Source organism: Delphinus delphis, chromosome 15 (genome assembly GCF_949987515.2).
Source record: "Delphinus delphis chromosome 15, mDelDel1.2, whole genome shotgun sequence".
Classification (NCBI taxonomy): domain Eukaryota; kingdom Metazoa; phylum Chordata; class Mammalia; order Artiodactyla; family Delphinidae; genus Delphinus; species Delphinus delphis.
Genome location: NC_082697.1, coordinates 26,341,370 through 26,366,627, shown reverse-complemented (window position 1 = coordinate 26,366,627; position 25,258 = coordinate 26,341,370). Strand labels below are relative to the sequence as shown.

Genomic DNA, 25,258 nt, shown 5'->3' with positions numbered 1-25,258 from the left:
GCATAATAAGAACCCCCATACAGGTGTTTATTAGATTATAGAGATTTCAGATCTCTCTTAATTCTAAGTTAATTTTAGTTTAGGAAAAATCAGCTCGGGTGACCCCTGTTCATCCTCAGAGTCAGTTTGCTGCTTTATGGGCTGCCCTGAGACCCTCCCTCCACAGTGGCTCCCCTGGCCTTTAAACTCTAGGTGGGGAGGGCCATTCCCACTAGCTGGGGGTGGATCCTCCTTGCCAATAACCTTCAAGACCAGAAGGAGCTGCTTCTTAACAACCATCATGGGACACAGAGTGTCTAGCTTCAAACCCAGCCTCCCCTACTCTAGCTGTGTGTCCTTGGGCAAGCTGCCTGACCACTCTGAGCCTCAGTTTCCTCCCCGAGGAGTAAGTGAACTCATTCAAGTAAAAAGTCAGGCATGAGGCAGGTACTACTACTATACCTTTACTAGCTAAGATTTGTGGATAGGGAAAGGAAAGGAGCTGGGGAGGAGGCGGGGGCGGGGCGCAGTGCTCAGGGAGGACAGGAGCTCAGCCAGGGGGAAAGGGGTTCAGAGAGGAGGAGCTGGCGGCCTTTTCAGGAGACCAGGGCTCCAGGGAGAGATGGGGTGAGGGTCAGGGAAGGGGAACTCAGCCCTGCAGACTGCAGTTCACGGAGGGTGGCAGGCTCCTCAGGCCCTAGGGGATGCAAACCCCCTCCCATTCTTTTTTTCCGGCAGGCTCCAGCCCCTGGCAGAGTCCTGCAGCCCTGCCTTTGCTCAATGAAGGAACGACTGGGAGGCGATCAGACAGGCAGCTTCTGTGTCTCTTTAATATCCTCCAGGCCCATCCAACTACCCCACCCACCCACTCCCACTCCCACCGCCTTTAATGGGAGGGGGGGCCGGGGCACCCTCCCCCAGCCCAAGAACTAAGGCACCAGGTAGCTGCAGCAGGCCGGCCCAGACACAGAGCCACACACACAGATGGAGGACACACTGACCGCGGACGCAGACAAGCAAGGCGCGAAGGGGGCAGGGGCGGGGATCAGGCCGCCGCGGGGCTCCCACAGGCTCTGGGCCCGTCCTGAAGGCCGTGGGAGGCGCAGACAATCCCCGAAGGGGACCGGTCGAGAGGCCGAGGGGCGCCACGGCGGGGCAGGATCCTCACTTGCTGCCTTTGCGGGACAGACACCGCGGGAGGCAAGAGAAAGTCTGCTTGACGCGCGCCAGCAGCGGCAGCGGCCGGTGGGCTTCCCGGGGCGACCGCGGCACCAGGCGCTGCAAGGTCCCCTCCGAGGCCGAGGAGCTGGGCGCGGGGGAAGAGGCCGCGCTCGCAGAGCCCTGCCGGCAGCGCGCGCACATCGGCAGCAGCGCGCGCACCTCCTCCTCGTCGCGGAAAGGGCTCTCCCCGAAGCGCTCCTCCAGCTGCCGGCGAAGCTGGGGTGGGGTGGAGTCGGGGTCGATGCCGGGCCGCCGGCTCGGTCCCCTCCCCAATCCTCAGAGCTTCCGCTCTTCTTCGAGCTTCCCACACCTCGCTAAGCCCCTCCCGTCCTGACCATCCTCTTAGCTTCCCTTCTGCGTCCCCATCCCCCTAACTGAGCCCCTCTCCCTCCGAATCCCTCCCCTCTCCCCGAATCCCCTTCCCCTTTGACACTCCATCTTCCAGACCTACTAAAGTGAGCCCCCCACCTGCACAGTGGGGACCACATTAACCCCTCCCCACACTAACCAACAACTCTACTCAAGCAGGCCCTCTTCCCTGCCTGCCTCTTTCCTAATGCAGCCTTGCAGACAAGTCTCTGGGCAGCAGCCTGCCTTCCTGCACTGACTGCTTCTCTCTCTCATCTCTTGTTTGCGGGTGGGGGAGGGCGCAGCTCAGTCCCCGACATCTCCATGTGCCATCTGCCCAGTGGGCATAAGAGAAGGAACTGCTTTGGCCTCATCAAGGACCCAGGGGTGGAATAAGGACTGGACATGTCTCCCCAGAGGAGCCAAATGTTCAAATGCCTTCAGGCTCCAGGTAGGCAGAGCAGGCAATGCTGGAACCTAGCCAGATTGAAGGGTCCATAATCAGGCCCACGGGTGTTCAAATCCTAAGTTAAAAAGGAAAAGAAAACACCTGGCCGTCCAACCTAGGGGCTAGGTTAGCTCAAGAGCCACAGGCTAAATTCCTTCCAATCAGTGCTCAGCTCAAGTAAGAAGAGTTTCCCACCCCTGCCCCTGCCCCTACCTTCCGGGAACTGCCCCAGCCAAACTCTTCAAGCTGCTGCCTAAAGCCTGGGTTGGGGTTGGCGATGGGCCGCGTGGCCTTGATGGCTTCAAGCACGTCCCGCCAGCTCAGTCCTGTCACAGTCATCACATATGCCGTCACGATGGTGGTGCTTCGGGAGATGCCTGCAAAGCTGGGACATCCCACCCCAAGGCTTCAGGTAAGGCCCAATCTCCTCCGTGTCCTCCAGGCGCCCCATCCCCACTTCAGCTCTCCCACCCTTGCCTCCTGAGCTCCAACCACAAGGAACCTGCCAGGACCTGTCTTCCCACATCAGGCCTTTGTCTATGCTGTTCCCTCTGCCTGGCATTCACCCACATCAAAGGCCTGAGTGAAACATCACTTCACTCAATCATTCAGTACACGTTTCCTGATCATCTGTGATTTTTCAGGTACTGGGGATATAGTGGAGAATAAAACAGACATGGTCTCTGCTATCCTGGGCCTTACAATATGGTTGGGAGAGACAGACGCTAACAAGGGAAACAATTTCAGGTGGTGATAACTGCTTCGAAGATGAGTCCAGAGGCTAGGAGATTGTATAAGAAGAGGTATTAATCTAGTGGAAGGGATGCGGAGGATTAGGGAAGGGGTTCGCAAGGAAGTGACATCAAGCTGAATCCTGAAAGACGGGTAAGGATTGTCAAGAATGTTCTGGGCAGTGTACAAAGACCATGTGGGTGGGATCCTGGTGGACTTGAAGAATGGGGAGATGGCCAGCACAGCTGGAGCAAGGAAAGGAAGAAGAGAGGGGGAGAGGCAGGCTGGAGGAGCCGTCCCTATGGCTGGGGCTCAGGCAGAGCTACCCTGAGCCAGGCGTAGTGAGAAGTTATGGAATGAATGAAATCAACAGGGCCAGGGGCCCCTGGGAAAACTCAGGGGTCCCATCTCCCAGCCTGGGGCTCCTCACTGCCCTGTACTACTGCCTCAAAGGCTAGAGGAGAGGAGAAGGAGCTGGAATTACTGAAGGATGCTGGGCTACCTGCCTGACCTCACCTATTCCTCCCAATAGCTCGCCAGGTCAACATTCTTTTTTCCCATTTTACAGATGAGAAAATTGAGTCTCAGGGAGAAATAGCTATCTGGCCATGGCCATACAGCTGGTAAGAGACAGAGCCTTGATCTGAGTCCTCCATCAGCCTGTCAGACGAATGGTGGACTGTCAGGCATCATGACAGGCTGGAGAAGATCCATCGCAGGCTCTGCATTCCCCACAGGATGAGGGCATGTTCAGGATGGAGGAAGGCCACTCACTTCCCCTCCCCCCACTCCCCTCTTAACTCACCAGTGCACAAGGCAGTTTCCCCCATTGAGGCGGCAACAGTGGATGAAGTTGATACATTCTTTGAAGTGCTTTTTGCTAGAGAAGAAAGCAATAAGGTACAGAGCACTGCGGGGGGGACAGGTCTCCTAGGAGTTGTCCCCCACCCCATTTCTGGGATGGCAAGAGACAGAGCCCTGGATCCTCAGGTCAGCCAGCACGTGCAGTGACTAGGGGCTGACACTGTAGTACTGGTGGAGGTGTGTGTGAAGCAATAATGGTGGCGTTTCAGGAGGTGAGAGAGGCCAATGCTGGCAAATCCCACCACAGAGGCAGGAGCACCTCTTCAACGGGTCCTGTGGATCCTATTTTCATGGAGGGTTTATCTTGACCTTTCAAGGAAATGGGTGCGAGGAGTCCCACCCCTCTGGGGTCTGCAAACAGAGCGCCTGGGGACAATAACGGTCAACAACAGGGCTGGGAGCAAGAGTCCCAAGGGGCAGGAGTGTCTGTCTGGGTCCCTCCCAGGCTGGGGTGTACTACTGCTAATAACATAAACCAAAATCCTGCTTTCTGAGCCCTCATTACACGCCAGGCCCTGTCCTAGATCCTCAACCTGCGCTATCTGATCTATGACAGCCTCCTTGGTGCTGATGGCCCCAACCCCTCACACACCCATTTTCTCTCTCAGAGAGGGGAAGTGATTTGTCCAAGGTCAAACAGCAAGTAAGTGGCAGAGCCTGGCCTGAACCCAGATGCCTTAACTCCAAGGCCAGGAACAGGCTGAGCCTGACCCTTTCAAACCCACTGGGGCGTCTGAGCCTGAGGGACGGGGTGTTTTCTCCATTTCATAGCCAAAGAGACTGAGCTCTGGGAGGTTAAGACTTGGCCAGCGGCATAGGCAAGGGTGTGGCTGAGACAGAGTCCAGGTGGTCTGGGAGAACACCTGTGCTGGGGTCTCCAGGACAGCTTTGTGGCCTGAGTCCTCTCTGTCCTCCCTCAGACCACCTCCCACCCTCCCTCTTCCCCCCACATGAAGCAGCTGTCTGTCCATCTGTCAGCCCGTCCAGAGGAACTTACATGGGTACCTCAGGGGCGTCGGCCACTGAGATGCGAAGGTAGGTTATGTCCTGCAAGTACAAAACACACATGGGCAGCCTGCACCCCAACCCCAGCCTGGGCCTCCCAAGCACCTCGCAACCTTAGGCCAGTTCCTGCCCCTCTCTGGGCCACTGTTATTGTCTCTGTCCAAAGAGGGTAGACACCTCCTCTGAGGGCCTCCCAGGTCTGACCATCTGTGGTTCCAGAACCTTCTGAGAAGATGGTATCCTAACCCCATAGCTGACTCGGGCACAAAGACTTGCCGAAAAGGATTCAGGGACCTTTTATTTAATAGCTGGGAAAGGGCCACTTAACTTGACTCCCCTCCATAAAAGGATTACAAAATTACACAGTAAGAAGGGCAAAGCAGATTTTATTCTCTTGAAAAGAAACAAGAAATATGAAGATTAGTTTTAGTTCATGAATTGTGGTTATAAAACTCTGTGCTAATTATTAAAATAATCAAGGAATGAATTGTCAGGAATTTCTCCAACAAACTTGCTACCACATCTTTCACTCCACGCCTAACCTTCCCACAAGATCTTAAAGATGAGCCCTGCCCACATTCCAAGAATCACTTTTCTCAGGGACCTCTCTTAGTCCTTTGATATTCAAATGGCTCTTTTCAAGGGACTGGCGCACCTCCAGCCAGTGACTAAGTGACCGCCTGGCTAGGTCCTCATCTGTTAGTGGCTTTGTGTGAGATTCCAGCCCTTCTCTGTAACTCACTCTCCCCAAGGACCCACGAGCCTGCATCTTTTGCAAGCCTGCATCTTTTGCGAGCCTGCATCTTTTGCGAGCCTGCATCTTTTGCGAGGTTTGCAAATTCGCTTTGCAACACATTTGGCCTTGGATTTGCAGGGCATTATCAAACCCTGACTGGTAAATTCACTGATGGATGGGGAGGGAGAAGAGGGCAGGGCTGCCGGAGCAGGGACTCATTTTGCCAGTAGTCATTTCATTAGTAAATATAGTCATGCCTAGACAACCTTCCTCAGGCACTCTAGTGACTTGCATCCTCCAAATACTCCAAAACAAGCCTGCTCTATAAAGCAAAATCAGACTCCATTGACCTGGAAATTTCTTCTAGTGTCTCTGTGACACTGAGAACCACAGATTATTGGAGGTAGCTCTTAGAGACCATCAAATCTGACACAAGGGGAAACTAAGGCCCAGAGAGGGCAAGGACCCTGCCCAAGGGCACACAGCAAAGCTGTGACAGAACCCGGTCTGGATCTCAGATCTCCAGAGTCCCTTCCCACCCACAGTTCTCTCCCGTCGATGGGTGAGCCAGACTCTAACAGATAAAGAGGAAGGGGCTCTGTTTATCGATTGAGAATATGATTAACTTTGTTATTATGTCAGCTATAATTTGCTGAGTGCCTATTTTGTGGCTCTCAACAACCCAGTGAGGTAGGTACTGTTATAAAATTCCCCTTTTACGGATCAGGCAACTGAGGTCTAGAGAAGTGAAGTACCTGTGCCCAAGGTTACAGTCAGAATGTGGTGAAAATGTGAACTCAGAGCTCCTGACTCCAGCACATGTGGCCTGGATTTCCTACTTCCCTACTCTAGGTCATAACACCCTCACCCCGTCTTTTCCAGGATTCGATAATACCAGCTCCAACCCTCCCAGTGGGGGCCGTGCTGTACAGTGTGCAAAGCATCTTTACCATGTCACAGTCCCCTGGGGGCAGATAGGGCTGAGGGATCAGAGGCCCAGACAGGTGAAATCATAGCCCCAGGTCACAAGCGAGACACAGAGCCCAGAAACATCTACGTGGAGTCATCTATTCAGTTGGACAACGGGAAGCCCCTGTGGGAGACTTTTTAAGGTTTAGTGTGAGGCCTCTGGAGCCAGATGGCCTGTGTTCAAATTCCAGCTCCTTAGTTTCCTGGATGTGTGACCTCAGGCCAGTTACTTTACCTCTCTGGTCCTCAGTTGCCAGAGAGGGAGCAAATAGGGATGCTAATGTAAAACAGGCCAGTTTTTAAGCAAATGAGTTAGCATATGGGTCAGGAAGGCCTGGTGCCAGTCGAGGATCTGGCACGTCGTAGGTACTTGATAAATGGGTGCTGTGGGGGTCTGAAACCCCCCTTCCCACCCATGTGCAGCTCTGGGATGGGGGTAAGGCTTACCTGCAGCAGAGGCTGGGGTGACTCGTGGATGGAGATGATGTGTGTGATCTTATTCCGGCCTAGCTGATCCGTGTCTTTGGCGTCTGAAAGAAACAAGGATGCTTGAGCCAATCTGGCAGGTGTGACCTATATACTCCGATATATATATACTCACTTGGCCAAGTGAGGCGGGAGCTCACTGCCCCACTCTCCTACTCAGCCCGCCCTCTCCACCTTGGCCCACCCTCTGCCGGCTCCCTGCTCCTTCACCACCTCTTGCTCCCAGCATGACAGGTCCTGTCACACCCCTAAGCTTCAGTCTCTCCACTGGGGCACCCACAGGTAACAGCCCAGCACCTCCCCAGCCTTGCCCCTGCTGTTCTTTCCATTGCAAACACCCTTCTGTGGCATATCCTTCACCAGGCAATTCTTCTAGGAATCTTGCCTACAGAAGGGTTAACTCACACAGAAAGCTGTGTGTAGAAGATGGTTCTCTGCACTGCTGCTTATGACTGTCAACACATCAGAAACAGTTAAAAATGGGAACTGGGCTTCCCTGGTGGTGCAGTGGTTAAGGATCCGCCTGCCAATGCAGGGGACACAGGTTCAAGTCCTAGTCCGGGAAGATTCCGCATGCCATGGAGCAACTAAGCCCGTGTGCCACAACTACTGAGGCTGCGCTCTAGAGCCTGCGAGCCACAACTACTGAGCTCGCGTGCTACAACTACTGAAGCCCGTGCGCCTAGAGCCCGTGTTCCACAACAAGAGAAGCCACGGCCATGAGAAGCCTGCGCACCACAATGAAGAGTGGCTCCCGCTCGCCGCAACTAGAGAAAAGCCTGCGTGTAGCAACGAAGACCCAATGCAGCCAAAAAAAAAAAAAAAGGGGAACAAACCACAAGGGGACTGGATAAATAATGGTATATTCATACTTGAATACTGTGCAGCCACTAACAAGATCTCTGTGTGCTGATGTGCAAGGAAGCCCACAATATATTATTAAATGGGAAACACAGGTTACAGAACAGCATGCAGAATAGGCCTCCATTTTTGTTTTAAATATTATATCTATATGTACAAAGATACATGAAAACAACCCAGGGATATACCTCCCACAGCTATCAGTAGCCATCTCTAGGGGCTGGATTTCCAGTGCATGCAGACCTTTTATAATCGAAGAAATAACACTTGATCTCCACATGCCCACTTCCTCATTCACCACATTTACTGAGTGTTTACCATGTGCAGCCTTGGCTGGGCATGGCATTGTGGGGTCAAGTTCATGGCTCCTGCCCTCATGGGCCTGCACACTTAAAGGGGGTTCAGACCTTACTTACCAAATATTCAGAAGTCGGTGTGGTGTGAGCTGCTGAGGGAGCTCCCGGGGAGGAAGGGACCAGGGTTTAGGAAAGTGGGGCCCCTAAGCCCAGAGTGGGACAGGAGTGGATGGGGAAAGCTCTGCCCCAGTGCAGATGCCCCTCCCTCCCTAAAGCTTTCTCTGACTCCACAGATGGAAGTGACTTTTCTTGCCTTGGGTCTCCCAAGCTCCGGACCAGCCTGTCTCTTAGCCCAGGCCTGGGACAGGCGGAGTGCTGTGGCCTTGGGACAGAGCGGGCAGTGCTCCCCGGTGAAGTTTCTGACGTAGAGTCCAGTCTCTAGAGACCTCTCCTCTGAGGAGGAGGTTGTGCCAGGAAGCCTTCCCAGCTTCCCAGCTAGAAGCAACACCTCCAAACAGACCTCAACCCAGAACCTCAGGGCTGGCAAAATCCTTAGAAGCAGGGGTGGGCCTTGTGCTGTGGGAGAGGCTGAGGCTCAGAGCAGGTGCAGCCTTGCCCAGTGTCCAGTGTTCGGAGCCCTCTGTACTGGGGACACTCCTCCACCCACGTCCCCCTTAGTCTTCATGAGTTCTTTCCCCCTCCCAGCCTGGCATCGCTTCCCTGCCCCCGGCCCCATTCCTGAGCGTGTCCAGGGTGCGTGGGCCAGAGCATGAATGGTGGACACAGGCCTGGGACAGGGAGTATGCCATGGCCTTGGGACAGAATGGGCGGTGCTCACCGATGAAGTTTCCGAGGTAGAGTCCAGGAAGTACCTACAGGAGAGACAGGCCGGGGTCAGCCGGGTAGGGGTGCATGCAACCCCGCTCAGTCCCATGAAGGGCGTCTGGCCCTCAGGACTCAGGGAGCGATCACCCCCGTCTTGTGGGCCTGGATGCTCTATGAGTGATGTCTGGGGAGGGCAGCAGGGGGGCATCAAGGGAGGCCAGCCTGGGTAGGGGGAGAGGAAAGAGGAAGGAGGGGCACAAAGACCTAGGGAAAGAGGGTGGGAGGAGCACAGGGGAGGGGACAAAGGGAGAGGTGGACTTTCTAAGGTGGGTGATGGGGAATTCTGAGAAGGAGGTGGGAAGGCAGGGACAGATGGGGGTCGTGCCTTGGGGTGGGGGATGGGGAAGGATAGAGAAACAGCGTTAGAGAGAGTCCAGGGAGACAGAGACACATGGAGACAGAGAAAGGGACTCAGGAAGAGATAGTCTGGGGGTGACAAGAGTGCCACAGAAAGACACAGCAAGAAATACAGAGTCACAGAAACTGTCAGAGACAGAGACACAGAGAGGCAGAGGCAGAGAGAGATACCGCCCCAGAGAGACAGACAGAGACGTACGATCTCAGGGTCCCAGGGAGACAGAGAAATAGACACACAGACCGCCAGAGCCAGAAGGTCAGAGGCGGGCGCCCGGCCGGCGCTGGGGCCGGCCAGGTGCGGGTTGCGCCATCCCGGCCCCCTACCTTGGTCATGCCATTCCCCATGATCCCGGGGGCGGGGATCCGGGCGCACCCCCAGCTCGCCACCCGCTGAGCGCAAGGGTCACAGCTGCCCTGACGGCCCGGGCCCGGCGCCTGCAGCCTGGCGGGGATCGGGGGGCCTGGTGTCCGCAGCCTGGCGGGGATCGGGGGGCCTAGTGTCCGCAGCCTGGCGGGGATCGGGGGGCCTGGCGTCCGCAGCTCGGCCCAGCCCTGCCCAGCTGCCGCCGCCGCCGCTGCCGCCGCCACCGCCCGCCGACCCCCGGCCAGGGAGGGAAATGCTGGAGTCGTCGCTGCCACCGCCGCCGCCACCGCCGCTGCAGGCTCCTCCTACCCCCTTGGTCATGTGGGCCGCCCCCCCACCCGTGGGTCGCGGCGGGGGGCTGGACAAAGCCCCAGTGTGCCGGGCCCGGGGCCCGCGGGACAACGGCAGCTTGTTGGGGCCGCGAGGGGCCTCCACCTCCGGAGGTGGGGGCGGGGCGCTCCCCCCACCCTGGCACCGTCAGGCGCGGGCGGGGCGGGGGCGGAGAGAGCCCCCAGCCGCGGGCTCAGAGACTCGGATCCCAGCTCCAGCTCTGCCCGGCCCTCCCTGCGGGCCCTGGGGCGAAACGCCTAGCTCCTTCGGCCTCGGTTTTCTAGCAGAAACGTGATGGGGGCTGGACTTTGATCTTCAGATTCTGTTTGAGACGAGAAAAGTGGGTAATTCCTTCCCTTTGTACATCTCCCTGCTCCGTCCCCCATGCAGGCATCTTACCAGCCAACCATCCTCCTCCCCAACTCTTGCAGCCAGTCTGTCCTCCCATCCTCCACTCCATCCATTCACTGTTCCGTCTGTCTGTTCATTCATCCAGCCGTCCTCCCATCTCTTCCTCCCATATACTTTGGCCTCTGAGGATAGTGCCATCTGGGTCAGCTCTGCTGGGACCAGGCATAACTCTGCTTAGGGGCCCCAGTAAATCAGAGGTGCATGTGAGGAGAGGGAGATGAGTGAGTGTTACAGTCACCTGGGTTCCTTGGAGTAAAGGAGACTACGACAGGATGTAGTTAGAGGCAAGAGTCTCAGAAGGTGAGTCTGGAGACCAGGGTTCCAGGCCCTATTCATTCACCTCTGACCTGCTCAGTGACCTTGGGCAAATCCATTTGGGCTCCCAGCTACCCAAACGGTATGTCTCAGTGTGCTGCTACTAGGACCAAAGATGGAGAATGTGAAATAACTGAGAGCACACACCTCCTGTGGGACTGAAATAGAAGCAGCTGAACCAGCTTTACTCCTCTAGCCGTCACCTGCCCCCCTCCATCTGTAGTGGTAAGTGACTGTGGGAGGAATGTGGGTACAGAGAAGGACAGGGTCGGAGGAACCTGTTTGAAATGCAGTGACTGCAGGAAAATAAAACTGTTTATTTGGTATTTCTTTCTTCCTCAAATTCACAGTGTACATGGGGCTGCCTGTCTCAGCTCTGTGTCCAAGGTTCTCATATAAACCAAATTATTCAACAAATACTTACTGAGTACCCACTATATGGTAGGCATTAGGGATGTCCCTAACAGATAAGGTGGCAGTGGTTCCTACCTTTGTTGGCTAACGGTCTAGACCAGCGTTGCCCAGTAGGAATACAATGTGAGCCACATGGGTAATCACAAATTCTCTAGTAGCGACATTGAAAAAGTAGAAAGAAGCAGGTTGTTACTCATGGTTTTATTTGACCCAGTATAGCCAAAATATTATCATTTCAATGTGTAGTCAATATTTAAACATTATTAATGACATATTTTACATTCTTTTAATTGTATTAAGTCTTTAAAATCCAGTGTGTATTTTATACTTAGAGCACATCTCAATTCAGTTTAGCCACATGTCAAATGCTTAATCGCCATATGTGGCTGGTAGCTCCATACTGGACATCAGGGCTAGGAGGGAAGGCAAACAAAATAGACAAATAGACAAAGCATTTACAAACGGTCACAATTTTCTATGGAGGAAGCAAACTGGAGGACAGGAAGAACTTCTGTAAATAGGAGACATTTGGATAAGACCTGACATGTAAGAAGGACACAGCTGTTTAAAGAGTGGAGAGATTTCCAGCAGAAGGAACAGCACAAGTAAAGGCCCTGCGGTGGGAAAGCTTGGTCTTTGGGAAGAGCCAGTAGGACTGGAGGGGAGGAGGCCAAGGGAAGGTGGTAAGATTGAGGCTAAAGAGGAGAAGAGGCCAAGCATGAAGGACCACGTATGGCCATGATTGGGGGTTTAGAGTTTCCTTCTCAGTATGATGGAAAGCCAGTAGGAAAATTTAAACAGAGTGGCCATGTCATCTGATTTACATGGATCACATTGGCCCCTAACTGGAGTATAGATTAGAGAAGCAAAGAAGGGAGGCTTTGAGGAGAGATGGTGAGAGATGGCAAGAGATGAGGTGCCCTGGGACAAAGAGGGAGTGGAGAGGCTGCAAAGAAGGGGAGAGATGCAGCATATGTTAGTATTTTGGCAGCATAAGTGACATGTAGATAGATTATATGTGGGGAAAAGGAAGGAATTCTAGGATGACTCCCAGTTTTCCTGCCTTGAAAATCGCTATCTGTGCCTCAGAAGTAAAATCAGGGTTATTAATCCATTCAACAAATAATTATTGGACCCCAGGTTATACAGGAAATATTGCAAAAGATGTACTGTCTGACCTGAGTTTTCCAGAAGTCCCCACCCCATGGATGGCATAAAGAAATGCCGAGAAGGCGGCCTGAAGACCAGTTCCTCATCATGACCCTGGCCTCAGCAGCTCCGTGAACCTGGGCAGGTGACCGAATGCCCCGGGTCTGTTTCCTCATCCATCTGGGGGCAATTAACTCATAACCCTTTGTACCTCTACTTGATTGTTGGGGAAATAATCAAAGCACAGGTAGGAAAGAACTCTATGAGGTTAAAAACCCTGGAAAAAAATGTAGTTATTAGATTTAACACATTTAATATCTATATACTGTTCAGGCTTTGAAAGTGTTAGTTGTTACAAAGCCCAATTTGCCTTAAATGAGTCACGGGAAGTGACAGTTTTTTAAAACCAGTAATATGAAGATGCTAAAATGCAGTTCTCACCTTGTGTTTCCTTGCTTAAAACCATTCAGTGGTTCACCATGGTAGGCAAGTTAATGGTCTCCCCGAAGATGTCCGTTCTCTAATCCTTGGAAATTGGGATCGTGTTATGTTACATGGCAAGAGGAAATTAAGGCCGCAGATGGAATTGAAGTTGCTAATCAGCTGACCGTGAGTTGGGGAGATTATCCTGGATTGTTTGGGAAGGTCCAGTGTAATCACAAGAATCCTTATAAGTGAAAGAGGAAGGCAGGAGTATAAGAGTCAGAGGGGATGTGATGACAGCAGCAGAGGTCACAGTGCTATGATTTCTGGCTTCGAGGATGGAAAGAGGCCATGAGGAAGGCAAAACAAAGAAACAGACTCTCTCATAGAGCTTCCAGAAGGAACTCAGCCCTGCCAACACTTTCATTTTAGCTTAGTGAGACCCGATTCAGACTCCTGACATCAGGAACTATATGCTAATACATTTGTACTGTTTTAAGTCATTCAGTTTACGGTAATTACAGCAGCAATAGGAACCTAATACACTCACCAGTGCCCTTGGGGAAAAGTCCAACCTGCTAAGTATGGCACACAAAGCCTTGTGGGATTGGGCTTCTGCCACTGTGACTCTGAGCAAATTTCTTAACTTCTATGGGCCTCAGTTTTACCATCTGTAAAATGGGGAGGAAAAAACCCTCTAGGTCTGTAGTGAGATTAAATGCAAGGACATATTTAAAGTACCTACTAGAGAGACTGCACACAGCACATCACCATTATCATCATTATTGTTGTTGTCATTATTATTATCACGGAGCAATTGACAGGCAGTTAGGAGGCCTGGGTTCTACTCCCCTCACTAGGACTCTGTTTCTGCATCTGTAAAAAAGGAAACAAACAAAAACATATAGGTTTGGCCGTCTCATCTTTCCTCTCTTCACTCTTTCCTGGTCACTGATCTTCATTCACTTCCTCAAACATTCTTCACTCTGTCTTCCAATTTTGTACATGCTGTTCCCTCTGCCTGGAATGCCCTTCCCATCCCCTTTACCAGATGAACTCCCATTTCCTCCTGGAAGTCTCTGCTGACCCCAATTAGATTGGTTAGACCTCACTGTTATGCATTCCCAAAACATCCTAAACATCCTCTATCATAGTACTGATTTTCTTTTATTACTATGGCTTGTTTTTCATTTAGAAAAAAAAGAAAAACAAATCCAGATAAGAATATTTTGACCTATTTGCTTCAACTGGGTTCTTTAAAAAAAACCATTTCAAATAAACTTGACATAGTTGAAGTTCCCTCTCCTCTCTCCTCCTCCTTAATTCTCTCCCCACAGGCAACGCTATCATGAATTGGGTGTGCATCTTTCCAGTCTGTGTTTTTACACTTGTAATACCTATATGCCCATAAATATATAGAATGTGCTTTTGTATGTGTGTTTATAATTAACACAAAGGTAACCTTTAAAAATATTTATCATTCTACAACTTTCTTTTATTGATCCAACAATAGGTTTGGGGGATATCTCCATGTTGATATAGAGCTGGATCATTCATTCTAATCACTGTATAGTATTTTTTTATTAGGGTATATCCCCTTTTATTCATCCATCACCCTACCAATGGACATTTAAATCATTTCTAATATTTTCCACTAATATAAAGAATGCTTTATATTATATGCAAAGAACATCCTTATACATACAACCTATGCACAAGTGTTCGAATTTCTTTAGGGAAGGTTGTCATCTTGCACATTAGCTGTAAAACAAAAGGTAGTCCATGGGTGGTGCAGCTGTATTCAGAGAGCCTATGGGCTGTATATCCAGCAGTTGAATCGACGAGTTGTAAGGTGTGTGCCTTTTCAACTTTATGAGATATTGCCAAATTGCCTTCCAAAGTGTGAATGTAATCATATAAAGATTCCTGTTCCCCAACATGCTCACAGACACTTGGCATGCATATGTGTTTTAATTTTGTCTAGTTGATGTATTTAAAATCATCTCTTATAATTATTTTGATTTATGTATCTCAGTTGCCTATTGGCAATTCAAGTTTTTTTCCGCTGAAAGTTCCCTATTTATATATTTTGTTCACTTTTCCTTTGCAGATTGTGGGGGAGAGTCTTTCTTAATGGTTTTCAGGAGTTCTTTGAATGCTTGCCCTTTGTTATATAGGTTGCAGATTTTTACTCCTAGTCTATTGCTTGTCTTTTAATCCAATTTGCAATGTCTTCCGTTACATGGCAGTTTAAATTTTGAGAGAGTCACAGATCAACTTTTCCCTTATGAGTTATGCTTTATTAAGAAATCCTTCTTCACCATGAAGTCATAAAATTATATATATATGTATGTACGTATATACAGTTGACCCTTGAACAACATGATTTTGAACTAAGCAGGTCCACGTACATGCAGATTTTTTTCAATAAATATGTACTACAGTACTATACAATCGGAGGTTGGTTGAATCCAAGGATGCGGAACCATCTATAGGGAAGGCCAGCTGTAAAGCTATAGATGGTTTTTCAACTTCTTGGGGTTGAAACCCCTAACTTCCGCATTGTTCAAGGGTCAGCTGTAGTCCGAAATATTTGTTTGCCATATTTATTCTTTAATCCATTTGAATTAGGTATCTTATTTTTTATTCCTATGGAATGCCAGTTTCTCAGTGCCATTTACTGAGTTCTCCATCCTTTCCCTTCTGATTTATGATGCCACCTCTATGTATGGTACATCAAGTTCACACACACACACACCTGTGTCTGTTTCCAGGATCTCCATTGTATTCCATTAATATTTGCCTCTCCCTGCACCATAATGTGACTTAATAGGCAGAGAAATATCTCCTTTCGCCAACAAATACACTTTGTTTTTTTGGTTTGATAAGGGCTCTCAAAAATCCTGATTGGATTTGGGAAAATACATGTCTTTATGATACTGAGTCTTCCCATCCACGTACATGGTATATCCCTCCACTTATTCAGGCCTTCTTTAATGTCCTTCAATAATGTTTTGTAATTTTCTCTATGAGAATATTAACTCCACAATCCTTATTAGTTTTGTTCACTGCTGTATCCTCAGAGTCAAGAATGGGGCAAGACATAGAGTAGATGCTTAATAATAATTTGTTGTTTAATGAATGCCTTGCATATATTTTGTTAGATACATTCCTACATAACTTACGTTTTGTTGGTATAAAACAACAACAACAAAATTTTTTGAATAGTTTCTAGTCAGCTATATAGATATAGGTATAGAGATTCCAGGGCAGTGGAAGGACAGGGAGCCAATACAGGGTGCAATGACGAATAAATTGCCACTTCAGGTTATACGCAGGGGAGAGACAAGATCAGATTTGTGTTTTAAAGGGCTCTTTGCCTGCAGTGCAGAGAATGAATTGGAATGGATAGGGCAAAGTGGGCACAACTAGACAGGAGGCTACTGCAGGCATTGAGGCGAGTCCTAGCATAGTTGGTGCCTAAGAATTAGAGTGACTGGGAGAGATCAGAAGTGACCGATTGGCCAGGTGACCAACTGACCAGGTAACTCAGTGAGGGACCGAGTAAGGAAACTTAGAATCATCGCATTGACCAAAAACTGACAACTTTTCAGACGCAGCGCTATTTAGTTCAACCGAAGTGCAGCCGGAGGAGACGCTAGGCAGTGAGTGCCCGCGGCTGGCAGCCGGTCTCTGGCCCGGTGTGCCCCAGGGTCGCGGAGGCGTGGGGCTGGGAGAGAAAGTAGAGGGGAGCAGAGAAGTCCGGGCCGCAATGACACGCAAGGGCTTCAATCAGCTCGAGACTGCGAGCTGCGCCAAACGGCGTGTCTTTGCCTCATCCAATCAGAGCGGCAGAGCCTTCCCTCCGTCGCCTTGGCAACGGGACGCAAACGCTCGAGCGGGACGCAGTGACGGTTTGGGTCGGGCCCTGGGGAATTGTATCATGTCGCGACAGAAGGTAGGGGTGCCCCTCGATCCAGATGTTCCATCGTCCCAGAGAGGGAGGGAAATCGCGGAGGGATTCAGAAGTTGTGGGGTCCTCGTGGAGGGATTCCGGTTAGAATGGGAAGAAAATGATTAGTTCAGAGAAAAAACTACAAGTCCCGGCATGCCGCGCAACGCCGGAGTTCCTGCGAGAGTCCAAGAAACCCAGTTTGCTGGCGGGAAATTTATGAAACTCTAGGATTCTAAACTGTACTCAGCGATTTCTGTGACCCCCGGGGAAGCTCAGAATTTCGTATTTCCTGACCTGGAAAAGCTCTTAGAGATCTTTTCACCCCGTGCCGTCTTACGACTCGCTCATCCATCTATAATCCATCCATCCCTCCATCCATCCACCCCCAAAACGCTAATGTGTTTTTTTCCCAGGCGACCCCAGTGCTGGCCAATGGGGGCACAGAGGTGAATCTGACAAGCCCCTGCCCTCTAGGAGTGCACAGGCCAACTCCCCCATTTCAGAAGTGGGAAAGATTAGACCCAGAGAGAGGAATGAATTACTCTAGAATCCAGCTCTCCCACCCCAACCTGCTTCTTATCCCGTGTGGCACCTCTGATGAATGGTACCTAAAGAAATAAATTTCTTTATTTCCCTCCCAGAGCATTAAAATGAGTGATTACATTGGGCCCACCTGTGTACTTCAGGATAATCTCTTTGTTTTAACGTCAGTTGATTCCAAACCTTAATTCCATCTACAACCTTAATTTCCCTTTGCCATGTAATGTAACACATTCACAGGTTCTAGGGATTAGAACATGGACACATTTTTTAATTGTTTTTTTAATTAAATTAATTAATTTCTTTATTCTTGGCTGCGCTGGATCTTCGTTGCTGTGCGCGAGCTTTTGCAAGCGGGGTCTACTCTTCGTTGCGGTGCGCGGGTTTCTCATTGCCGTGGCTTTTCTTGTTGCAGAGCATGGGCTCTAGGCGTGTCGGCTGCAGTAGTGCACATGGGCTTAGTTGCTCTGCTCTGCGGCACGTGGGATCTTCCCGGACCAGGGCTTGAACCTGTGTCCCCTGCATTGGCAGGCGAATTCTTAACCACTGCGCCACGAGGGAAGCCTGAGGACATGGACACATTTTGAGGGAGCATTATTTTGTTTACCACAATATACTATTATCAAATAATTGGAAAATTAAAAATTTACAATAGCATCACAAAATCAAATACCTATGAATAAATCTAATTAAAAACGTTCAAGACTTCTATACTGAAAACTAGAAGACATTGTGGAAAGAAATTGAAGACTTAAATTAGTAGAGATAGACCATATTCATGGAATGATGAACTCAATAGTTTATGGTGTCACTTCTTCCCAAAATGATCTGTACATTCACTACAATCCCAATAAAAAACCCAACATACTTTTTTTTGATAGAATAGCAAACTGATCCTAACATTTTTTAAAAAATTAATTAATTAATTTTGGGCTGTGTTGGGTCTTCATTGCTGCACGGGGGCTTTCTCTAGTTTGTAGAGAGCGGGGGCTACTCTTCATTGTGGTGCGAGGGCTTCTCATTGCGGTGGCTTCTCTTGTTGCAGAGCGTGGGCTCTAGGCGCACAGGCTTCAGTAGTTGTGGCACTTGGGCCCAGCCGCTCCGTGGCATGTGGGATCATCCTGGACCAGGGCTTGAACCCATGTCCCCTGCATTGGCAGGCAGATTCTTAACCACTGCACCACCAGGGAAGTCTGATCCTAACATTTATACTGAAGTCCAAAGGACCTCAAATTGCGAAGACAATCTTGAAAAAAAATAAGTTTGACTTATGCTCCCTGATTTCAAAGATTTACTACGAAGCTATGGTAATTAAGACAGTGTGGTAGTGACATAAGGGTAGACAAATAAGTCAACAGAACAAAATAAAGTCTAGAGATAGACCTACATATACATAGTCAGTTGAATTTTGACAGAAGAGGCAAGGTAATTCAGTGAGGAAAGGGAAGGTTTTTCAAGCAAAGACTCTGGAGCAACTGAATAAACATACATAAACATATGAGAATAGAAAAGATATTATGAAAAAAGATTAGGACACTTGACTAGTTCTGGAGGAATTAGAGGGGCTCTATCCCCTTCCACTGGCTTTTTGAGGGGTAGTATTGTGTGGTAGGCAGAATTCTAAGGTGGCCCCCAAGATTCCCATCCTCAGTGTACACACCTTGTATAATGCCCTCCCTTGAGTGTCAATGGAGCCTCTGAATTTGATGGGATAGTTATTACCATGATTACAATATATTATATAAGACTCTGCCATAGCTGACTTGGAGTGGGGGGAGGGTTGGAAATCAGAAGGGCATGCTCCTGTTGGCCTGGAAGAAAAGCAACATCTATGTTGTGAACTGCCTATGGGGGCCACTTCAAAAGGAACTGCAAGTGGCCTCTAGGAGCTGAGAGCAGTCCCAGCCTATGACTAGCAAGTAAACAGGGACCTCAGTCCTACAACCCTAAGTAACAATTCTGCCAACAATTTGGATGATCTTGGAAGAGAACCCCAAGCCCCAGAGGAGAAACACAACTCCAGCCATCACCTTGATTGTAGCCTTGCAAGACCTGAGCAGAGGATCCAGCTAAGATGTGCCCAGATTCCTGGTCCAAGGAAACTGTGAGATATAGATTTGCACTGTTTTAAGCCACTAAGTTTGTGGTAATTTGTTATGCAGTGCAGCAGTAGAAAACTAATACAGATGGCACGTCTGTCCAAGGTGCAAAGGTCATCCTGCATCGGACCAATTTCTAGTTCTTTTTTCATATCTGCCTTAGGGATTAGTCTTATCAGGACTGAGGGAGAAACTGTTTTGGACATAGTTGGAGGAGAATAATACCTACCACCCTTTGAGGATTTGGAAGGTCCATTTTGGGTAGAAGAAATTAACATTGCTCTGAGTCTTTGACCCAGCTCCTCCTGGATCATGGGTCTAATCAAACATTCAAGGTTAGAGTAGGTCCACATCCTTCTCACAGAGCCTGCTGAGTTCAGCCCTCAAACTGGGGTTAATGGTTGGACTTTTAGAGCATTGAAAACGGATGTTCACTATACTGGTCATGCCTGTGGAGTAAGCCTACAGTGAGGTGGACCCTTGGATTCTTGGAGGTTCATTTCAAGGACCAAGTTACTAGGCACATGTTGACTAATAAGAAATTGGCCAGGCTGAACCTTCATGTCATAGCATCTGGGCAGTGTTGAGTCCGATAGTTTGAGCATTTTAATATCTAGAGTAAGTTGATTTGGGAAGCAGGTAGATATGCATAAGATTACATCACTTTCCTTTTCTCATTGCAGAATCAAAATTACAAGGGGCATGGACTGCCAAAGGGAAGAGAGCGGTGAGTGGTCCCACCCAATCCAATAAACCCAGAACTAACTTCCTGCTTGCTAGCTGCCTTCCTTCCTTCCCTTTGTCCATCCCTCCCTCCCCACTTCTTTACTTAAATAATGATAATGATAATAAACAATCAGTGAGCACTTACCATGTGCCAGGCCCTGGGCTTGTTACTTTACTTGTATATCTCATCGAATCCTTACCACAATTCTTTGAAATAGATACTACTCTTATGTCCACTTTACCAATGGGGAAACTGAAGCTCAGGGAGGCTAAGTTACTTGCTCAAGACCATAGCCTCTGTTAGTGGCAGAGCTTGTTGGACTCCATGGCCCATGTTTTGTCTAACTGTGTTTCCTTGCCTCCTTCAACAACCACGTGAAGTTGACTTGATAATGCAAATGGCAACTGCACTCTGAACTTCTGCATCGCTCTGCACCAATAACCTGGTTATAGAACTCAGCACCTCTTCGGATTTCTTAAAAATAATCCACTTGCACAAAGCAGGAGTGAGCAATGCAGACTTTACTGAAGATTTTTGTGGGAATTAGGGGAGGTAGTTTACATTGCACACACCATGGCAAATATTTTAGAATTTTCTATTCCCTATTTCATTATATATTTCTGTTCTTTCTAATGCCCTTCCTGGCTACACCACCTCTGGGGCAGGCATGCATGGCCTCTGACCTTTCTCTCATGCAGCACCCATCTTCTTTGCCTTCTTTGTCTCTGTACTGACTCCTTTCCACCAATTTCAAACCTTTCACTCTTGCATGCACAGTGTTCCACTGTGTTCCAGCTCCTGGAACTTACACACCCACTCCCACCTCAACAAAACAAAGAGCACTTCAGTTAACAGGACCCATCCATCTGTTTTATCAAGGCAGATATTGATTAGAAATGCATTTAGCTACAAGTAACAGGAAACCCAACTAATAGTACTTTTAAAAAATTGTATTTCTTTTCCTCATGTAACAAAGCTTCCGTGGGGCTGGTGCAGTGGTGCAACAACGTCAGAGCTAGTGTCTCTGTGATTGCCTTCACATTTTCCTGATAGACACCAAGTGGCTGCTACATCTTCAGCCTTCATGTTATGATCAAGATGGGAAGCAGGGGGGAGGGCAGACTCAAGCCATCTCTCTCTCAAATCAAAAGAATAAACACTTCCCAGGAACCTACCCTCCTTAGCGGTTTTATGCTTTTATCTTATTGACCCAAATTGTGTCACATGGACACCCCTAGCTGCCCGAGTGGCTAGGAATAAAAGTTACATAAGTGGCATTATACTGTTACATTTGCACCCTGCTTTTGTCTCACAAAATTATACTTTCAGTATTTATCCATGTTGGTGCATGTAGCTCTGGATACATTTTAACTACTGTATGAGTTCCATTATATACCACAAGTTATTTTTCTATCTGCCTTCTGAAAGGCACTTAGGTTGTGTCTTATATTGGTTTCCTCCAGAAGCAGACCCTGAGATAAGGATGTGAGAGCAGATCGTTTATCTGGAAGGTGATTCCAGAAAGCATCGGCAGGGAAGTGGGGAAGTGAGACAGCTAAGGGAAAGAAACCAATAAAAAGTGCATTATTGACAGGTTATTGCTGTGGGCAAGTGGGGCTCCATCCCACCGGGGATTCCTATGAGATAGTGTAGAACACACCGTAGACTTACCCCAACTGAGTGATGAAAGAGCTGGAGGATTTATCCATAAACTTCAGTCATCATTGGTTTTATGCTGTTGGGGGGAGGGCAGTTAATTCCCTGGTACTTCAGATCTACTCCAAGCACTGGCTGAGCACACCAAGGGCTAGAAGAAGACTTCAGGTAAAGAACTGCAGGTGCTGGCAGAGGAAAGCCCTGTGATTTGCATGCACAGGAATGGCAAATGCCCAAGGGATAAGGATGGACCACCAACAGTGTGTGCTGCAGATTACTTCCATAAAAATATTAACAGTTACAGATGAACATCCTTGTATGTATATTGCCGAGTACATATGTAGGGTATCTACCTAGGGTGTAGATCTAGGATAGAATTGCTGGGTGTAGAGTATATGCACATTCAACTATACTGCCATGTGGTTCTTCAAAGTGCCTTCTACTGGCGGAGGAGGAGTTTCCATTTTAGCACATTGTTGCTAGAACTTGGACTTTTAGATTTTTGCCAGTCTAATGTGTATGAAATAGTAATCGATGGTTTTAATATGCCAACTTTCTCTCCAAAAGTTTATCCAATTTACACTCCCATCAGCATCACTATCATTTCTCCACATTCTCGCAAACACTTGGTATTTGCCTGATTTTTAATATTTTCTCCAATCTGATGGATTTGAACTTGTATTTCTTTATTGTTTTGGATTAGCTTTAAATATTTCACTACTTTAGAACAGTAGTTTTCAAAATTTGACCTCAGGATCCCTTTACAACTTAAAAATCATTGTGGACTGTAATAACTTTTGTTTATGCAGCTTATACTTATCAATATTTACCACATTAGAAATTTTAAAAGATAAATTTAAAAAATACTTATTTATTAATTCATTTAAAAAGCAATCACAGGGCTTCCCTGGTGACGCAGTGGTTGGGAGTCTGCCTGCTAATGCGGGGGACACGGGTTCGAGCCCTGGTCTGGGAGGATCCCACATGCCGCGGAGCGGCTGGGCCCGTGAGCCACGACTACTGAGCCTGCGCGTCTGGAGCCTGCGCGTCTGGAGCCTGTGCTCCGCAGCGGGAGAGGCCGCGATAGTGAGAGGCCCGTGCACCGCAATGAAGGGTGGCCCCCGCTTGCCACAACTAGAGAGGGCCCTCGCACGGAAGCGAAGACCCAACACAGCAAAAATAAATAAATTAATTAATAAACTCCTACCCCCAACATCTTCTTAAAAAAAAAAAAAAGCAATCACATACTCATTACATGGAAGCATAAATAACATATTTTTATGAACTATAACTATTTTCTCCCTCCCCCAAATTTACTGAGATGAGTGGTGGTTGTGAGGCTGGTTTTTTGTGAGGCTCTTCAATGTCTGGCTTAATAGAAAACATTCAGCTTCTCAAATTTTCTGTATTCAATCTGTTGTGATACGTTGTTTTGCCTGAAGAGTAGGAAGAAAATCTAGCCTCACAAAGATATGTTGTTGAAAGGGGAGGACTTTGTGTACCCCTGAGAGTTGGGGACCTTGAGGAGTACTTGGACCACACATCAAGAACCACTGCTTTGGGACTTCCCTGGTGGTGCAGTGGTTAAAAATCTGCCTGCCAATGCAGGGGACACGGTTTCCATCTCTGGTACAGGAAGATCCCACATGCTTCGGAGCAACTAAGCCCGAGTGCCACAACTACTGAGCCTGCGCTCTAGACCCCGTGAGCCACAACTACTGAGCCCACGTGCCACAACTACTGAAGCCCATGCCTAGAGCAGGTGCTCCACAACAAGAGAAGCCCACGCATGCCATCGAAGAGTAGCCCCGGCTCGCCACAACTAGAGAAAGCGACGAAGACCCAACGCAGCCAAAAAATAAATAAATAAATTAAAAAAAAAAAAAAAGAACCACTGCTCTAGGGAATTACAATATGCATCCTTAACTTATCACTATCTACCTTGACTCAATATTATACCACTTCGTGTACAACATAAGAGCCCTAGAACAGCATGCTCTGTTTACTCCCCTCCCATCTTTCATGCTGCTATTTTTGTCGTATATTTTACTTGTAAATATATTATAAACCCTACAATACATTCTTTTTTTTTTTTTACAATGTAGTTTTTTTGTTGTTGTTGTTTTTGTTTTTTTTACTTTTTGGCCACACCACCTGGCACATGGGATCTTAACTCCCTGACCAGTGATCGAACCCTCACCCCCTGCAGTGGAAGCATGGAGTCTTAACCACTGGACCGCCAGGGAAGTCCCAGCCCTACAATACATTCTCATTATATTCACTTTACATAGTTAACTATTTGTTTTTTTTAATTAAGATATGGAAGAAAGTATTTCAAATTTACTCCACTCTTTATCCCTTCTTATAGGTCTGAATCTCCATCTGGTATAAGTTTCCTTCTACCTGAAGAACTTTCCTTTAAAATTCTTAAACGATGATGTCCCTTTGTCTTTAGGCTTGCATTGTCTCTGATGAGAAGTCAGCTGTCCTTTACACTGTCTCCCCACCACCGCCCCGGCAGTTACACATACACATACACACACACACCTGTATGTGTCTTTTTCCCTTGTCTGTTTTTAAGACTCCTCTGATTTTCAGAAATTTGACTATAGTTTGTTCGCCTTTGTGTGTGTGTGTGTGTGTGTGTTTTGTATTTATTCTGCTTGGAGTTAATTGAGCTTCTTGGATCTGTGACTTGATAATTTAGTCAAATTTGGAAATTTTTCAGCCATCATTTTTTTAAAAAATATTTTCCATCCTATTTGCTCCCATCTCCTTCTGGGATTCCAGTTACATGTATGTTAGGTTGCTTGATATTATCCCATAAGGCACTGAGATTCTGTTCTTCTAAATTTTTTCTTTCTCTAATTCAAATTGAATAATTTCTATTGACCTGTCTTCAAATTTATTATCTTAAATTTTTTTCCAGCTTTATTGAGATATAATTGGCATAAAACATTGTATGATTTAAGGTGGACAATGTGATGATTTGATACACATATATATATTGTAAAATGTTTACCACAATAAGGTTAGTTAACACATCCTTCACCTCACATAACTACCATTTTGTTGTTGTTATGGTGAGAACACTTAAGATCTACTTGAGAACACTTAAGATCTACTCTGAGCAACTTTCAAGTCTATCATACAGTATAGTCACCCTGCTGTACATTAGATCCTCAAAACTCATTCCTCTTATAACTGGAAATTTGTACCCTTTGACTAACATTACTGTCCTTATTTCTACAATGTCCAATCCCCTGTTGAGCTCATCCTATGAATTTTTAATTTCAGATACTATAATTTTCAGTTCTACATTTTTCCATTTTGGTTCTTTTTTAGACTTTCAGTGTCTTTTCTGCAATAACTCATTATACTGATTAAATGTAATTAAATCTATTTAAATAATTAAATATATTTACTCATTATATCCACCTTTTCATGTAAATTCTTTTTTTTCATCTTTATTGGAGTATAATTGCTTTACAATGGTGTGTTAGTTTCTGCTTTATAACAAAGTGAATCAGTTATACATATACATATATCCCCATATCCCCTCCCTCTTGCGTCTGCCTCCCACCCTCCCTATCCCACCCCTCTAGGTGGTCACAAAGCACGGAGCTGATCTCCCTGTGCTATGCGGCTGCTTCCCACTAGCTACCTATTTTGCGTTTGGTAGTGTATA

The 25,258-nt window shown here is 47.8% G+C and overlaps 2 protein-coding genes across 8 annotated transcripts in view; one reads left to right on the top strand and one right to left on the bottom strand.

Annotated features, from left to right (window-relative positions):
* Positions 1–861: 861 nt before the first annotated feature.
* DUSP15 (dual specificity phosphatase 15) lies at positions 862–9,845 on the bottom strand. 2 transcript variants are annotated; one of them, XM_060031080.1, is made up of 7 exons: positions 9,512–9,845; positions 8,784–8,817; positions 6,750–6,832; positions 4,590–4,639; positions 3,534–3,608; positions 2,210–2,381; positions 862–1,416 (listed from the first exon to the last, which is right to left on the bottom strand). In XM_060031080.1, the coding sequence occupies exons 1-7, from the start codon at positions 9,530–9,532 to the stop codon at positions 1,144–1,146; spliced, it is 708 nt and encodes a 235-aa protein (XP_059887063.1). In that variant the 5' UTR covers positions 9,533–9,845; the 3' UTR covers positions 862–1,143. The 2 variants fall into 2 exon arrangements, with proteins under 2 accessions (XP_059887063.1, XP_069397583.1); XM_069541482.1 differs by lacking the exons at positions 3,534–3,608; positions 4,590–4,639; positions 8,784–8,817; positions 9,512–9,845 and having other exon boundaries at positions 6,750–6,833.
* A 100-nt stretch (positions 9,846–9,945) lies between these two features.
* TTLL9 (tubulin tyrosine ligase like 9) overlaps positions 9,946–25,258 on the top strand; it is a 65,591-nt gene continuing 50,278 nt past the window's right edge. Inside the window, exons 1-3 of one of the 6 annotated variants that reach the window (XM_060031074.2) lie at positions 9,946–10,221; positions 16,962–17,152; positions 19,871–19,914. In XM_060031074.2, coding sequence (XP_059887057.1) covers positions 17,150–17,152; positions 19,871–19,914 — 47 coding nt within the window. In that variant the 5' untranslated portion in view covers positions 9,946–10,221; positions 16,962–17,149. The remainder of the gene's footprint in view (positions 10,222–16,961; positions 17,153–19,870; positions 19,915–25,258) is intronic. The other 5 variants (XM_060031075.2, XM_060031073.2, XM_060031078.2 and 2 more) reach the window with 5 other exon arrangements.

What these genes read in the sequence shown, in the direction of transcription:
- DUSP15 (XM_060031080.1), bottom strand. Translation starts at nt 9,532, where the DNA reads ATGGGGAATGGCATGACCAAG. An exon ending in GACGCCCCTGAGGTACCCAT is followed by an intron (nt 3,609 to 4,589) that starts GTAAGTTCCTCT and finishes TTTCTTCTCTAG; the next exon opens with CAAAAAGCACTTCAAAGAAT. An exon ending in GCTGGGGCAGTTCCCGGAAG is followed by an intron (nt 1,417 to 2,209) that starts GTAGGGGCAGGG and finishes ACCCCACCCCAG; the next exon opens with CTTCGCCGGCAGCTGGAGGA.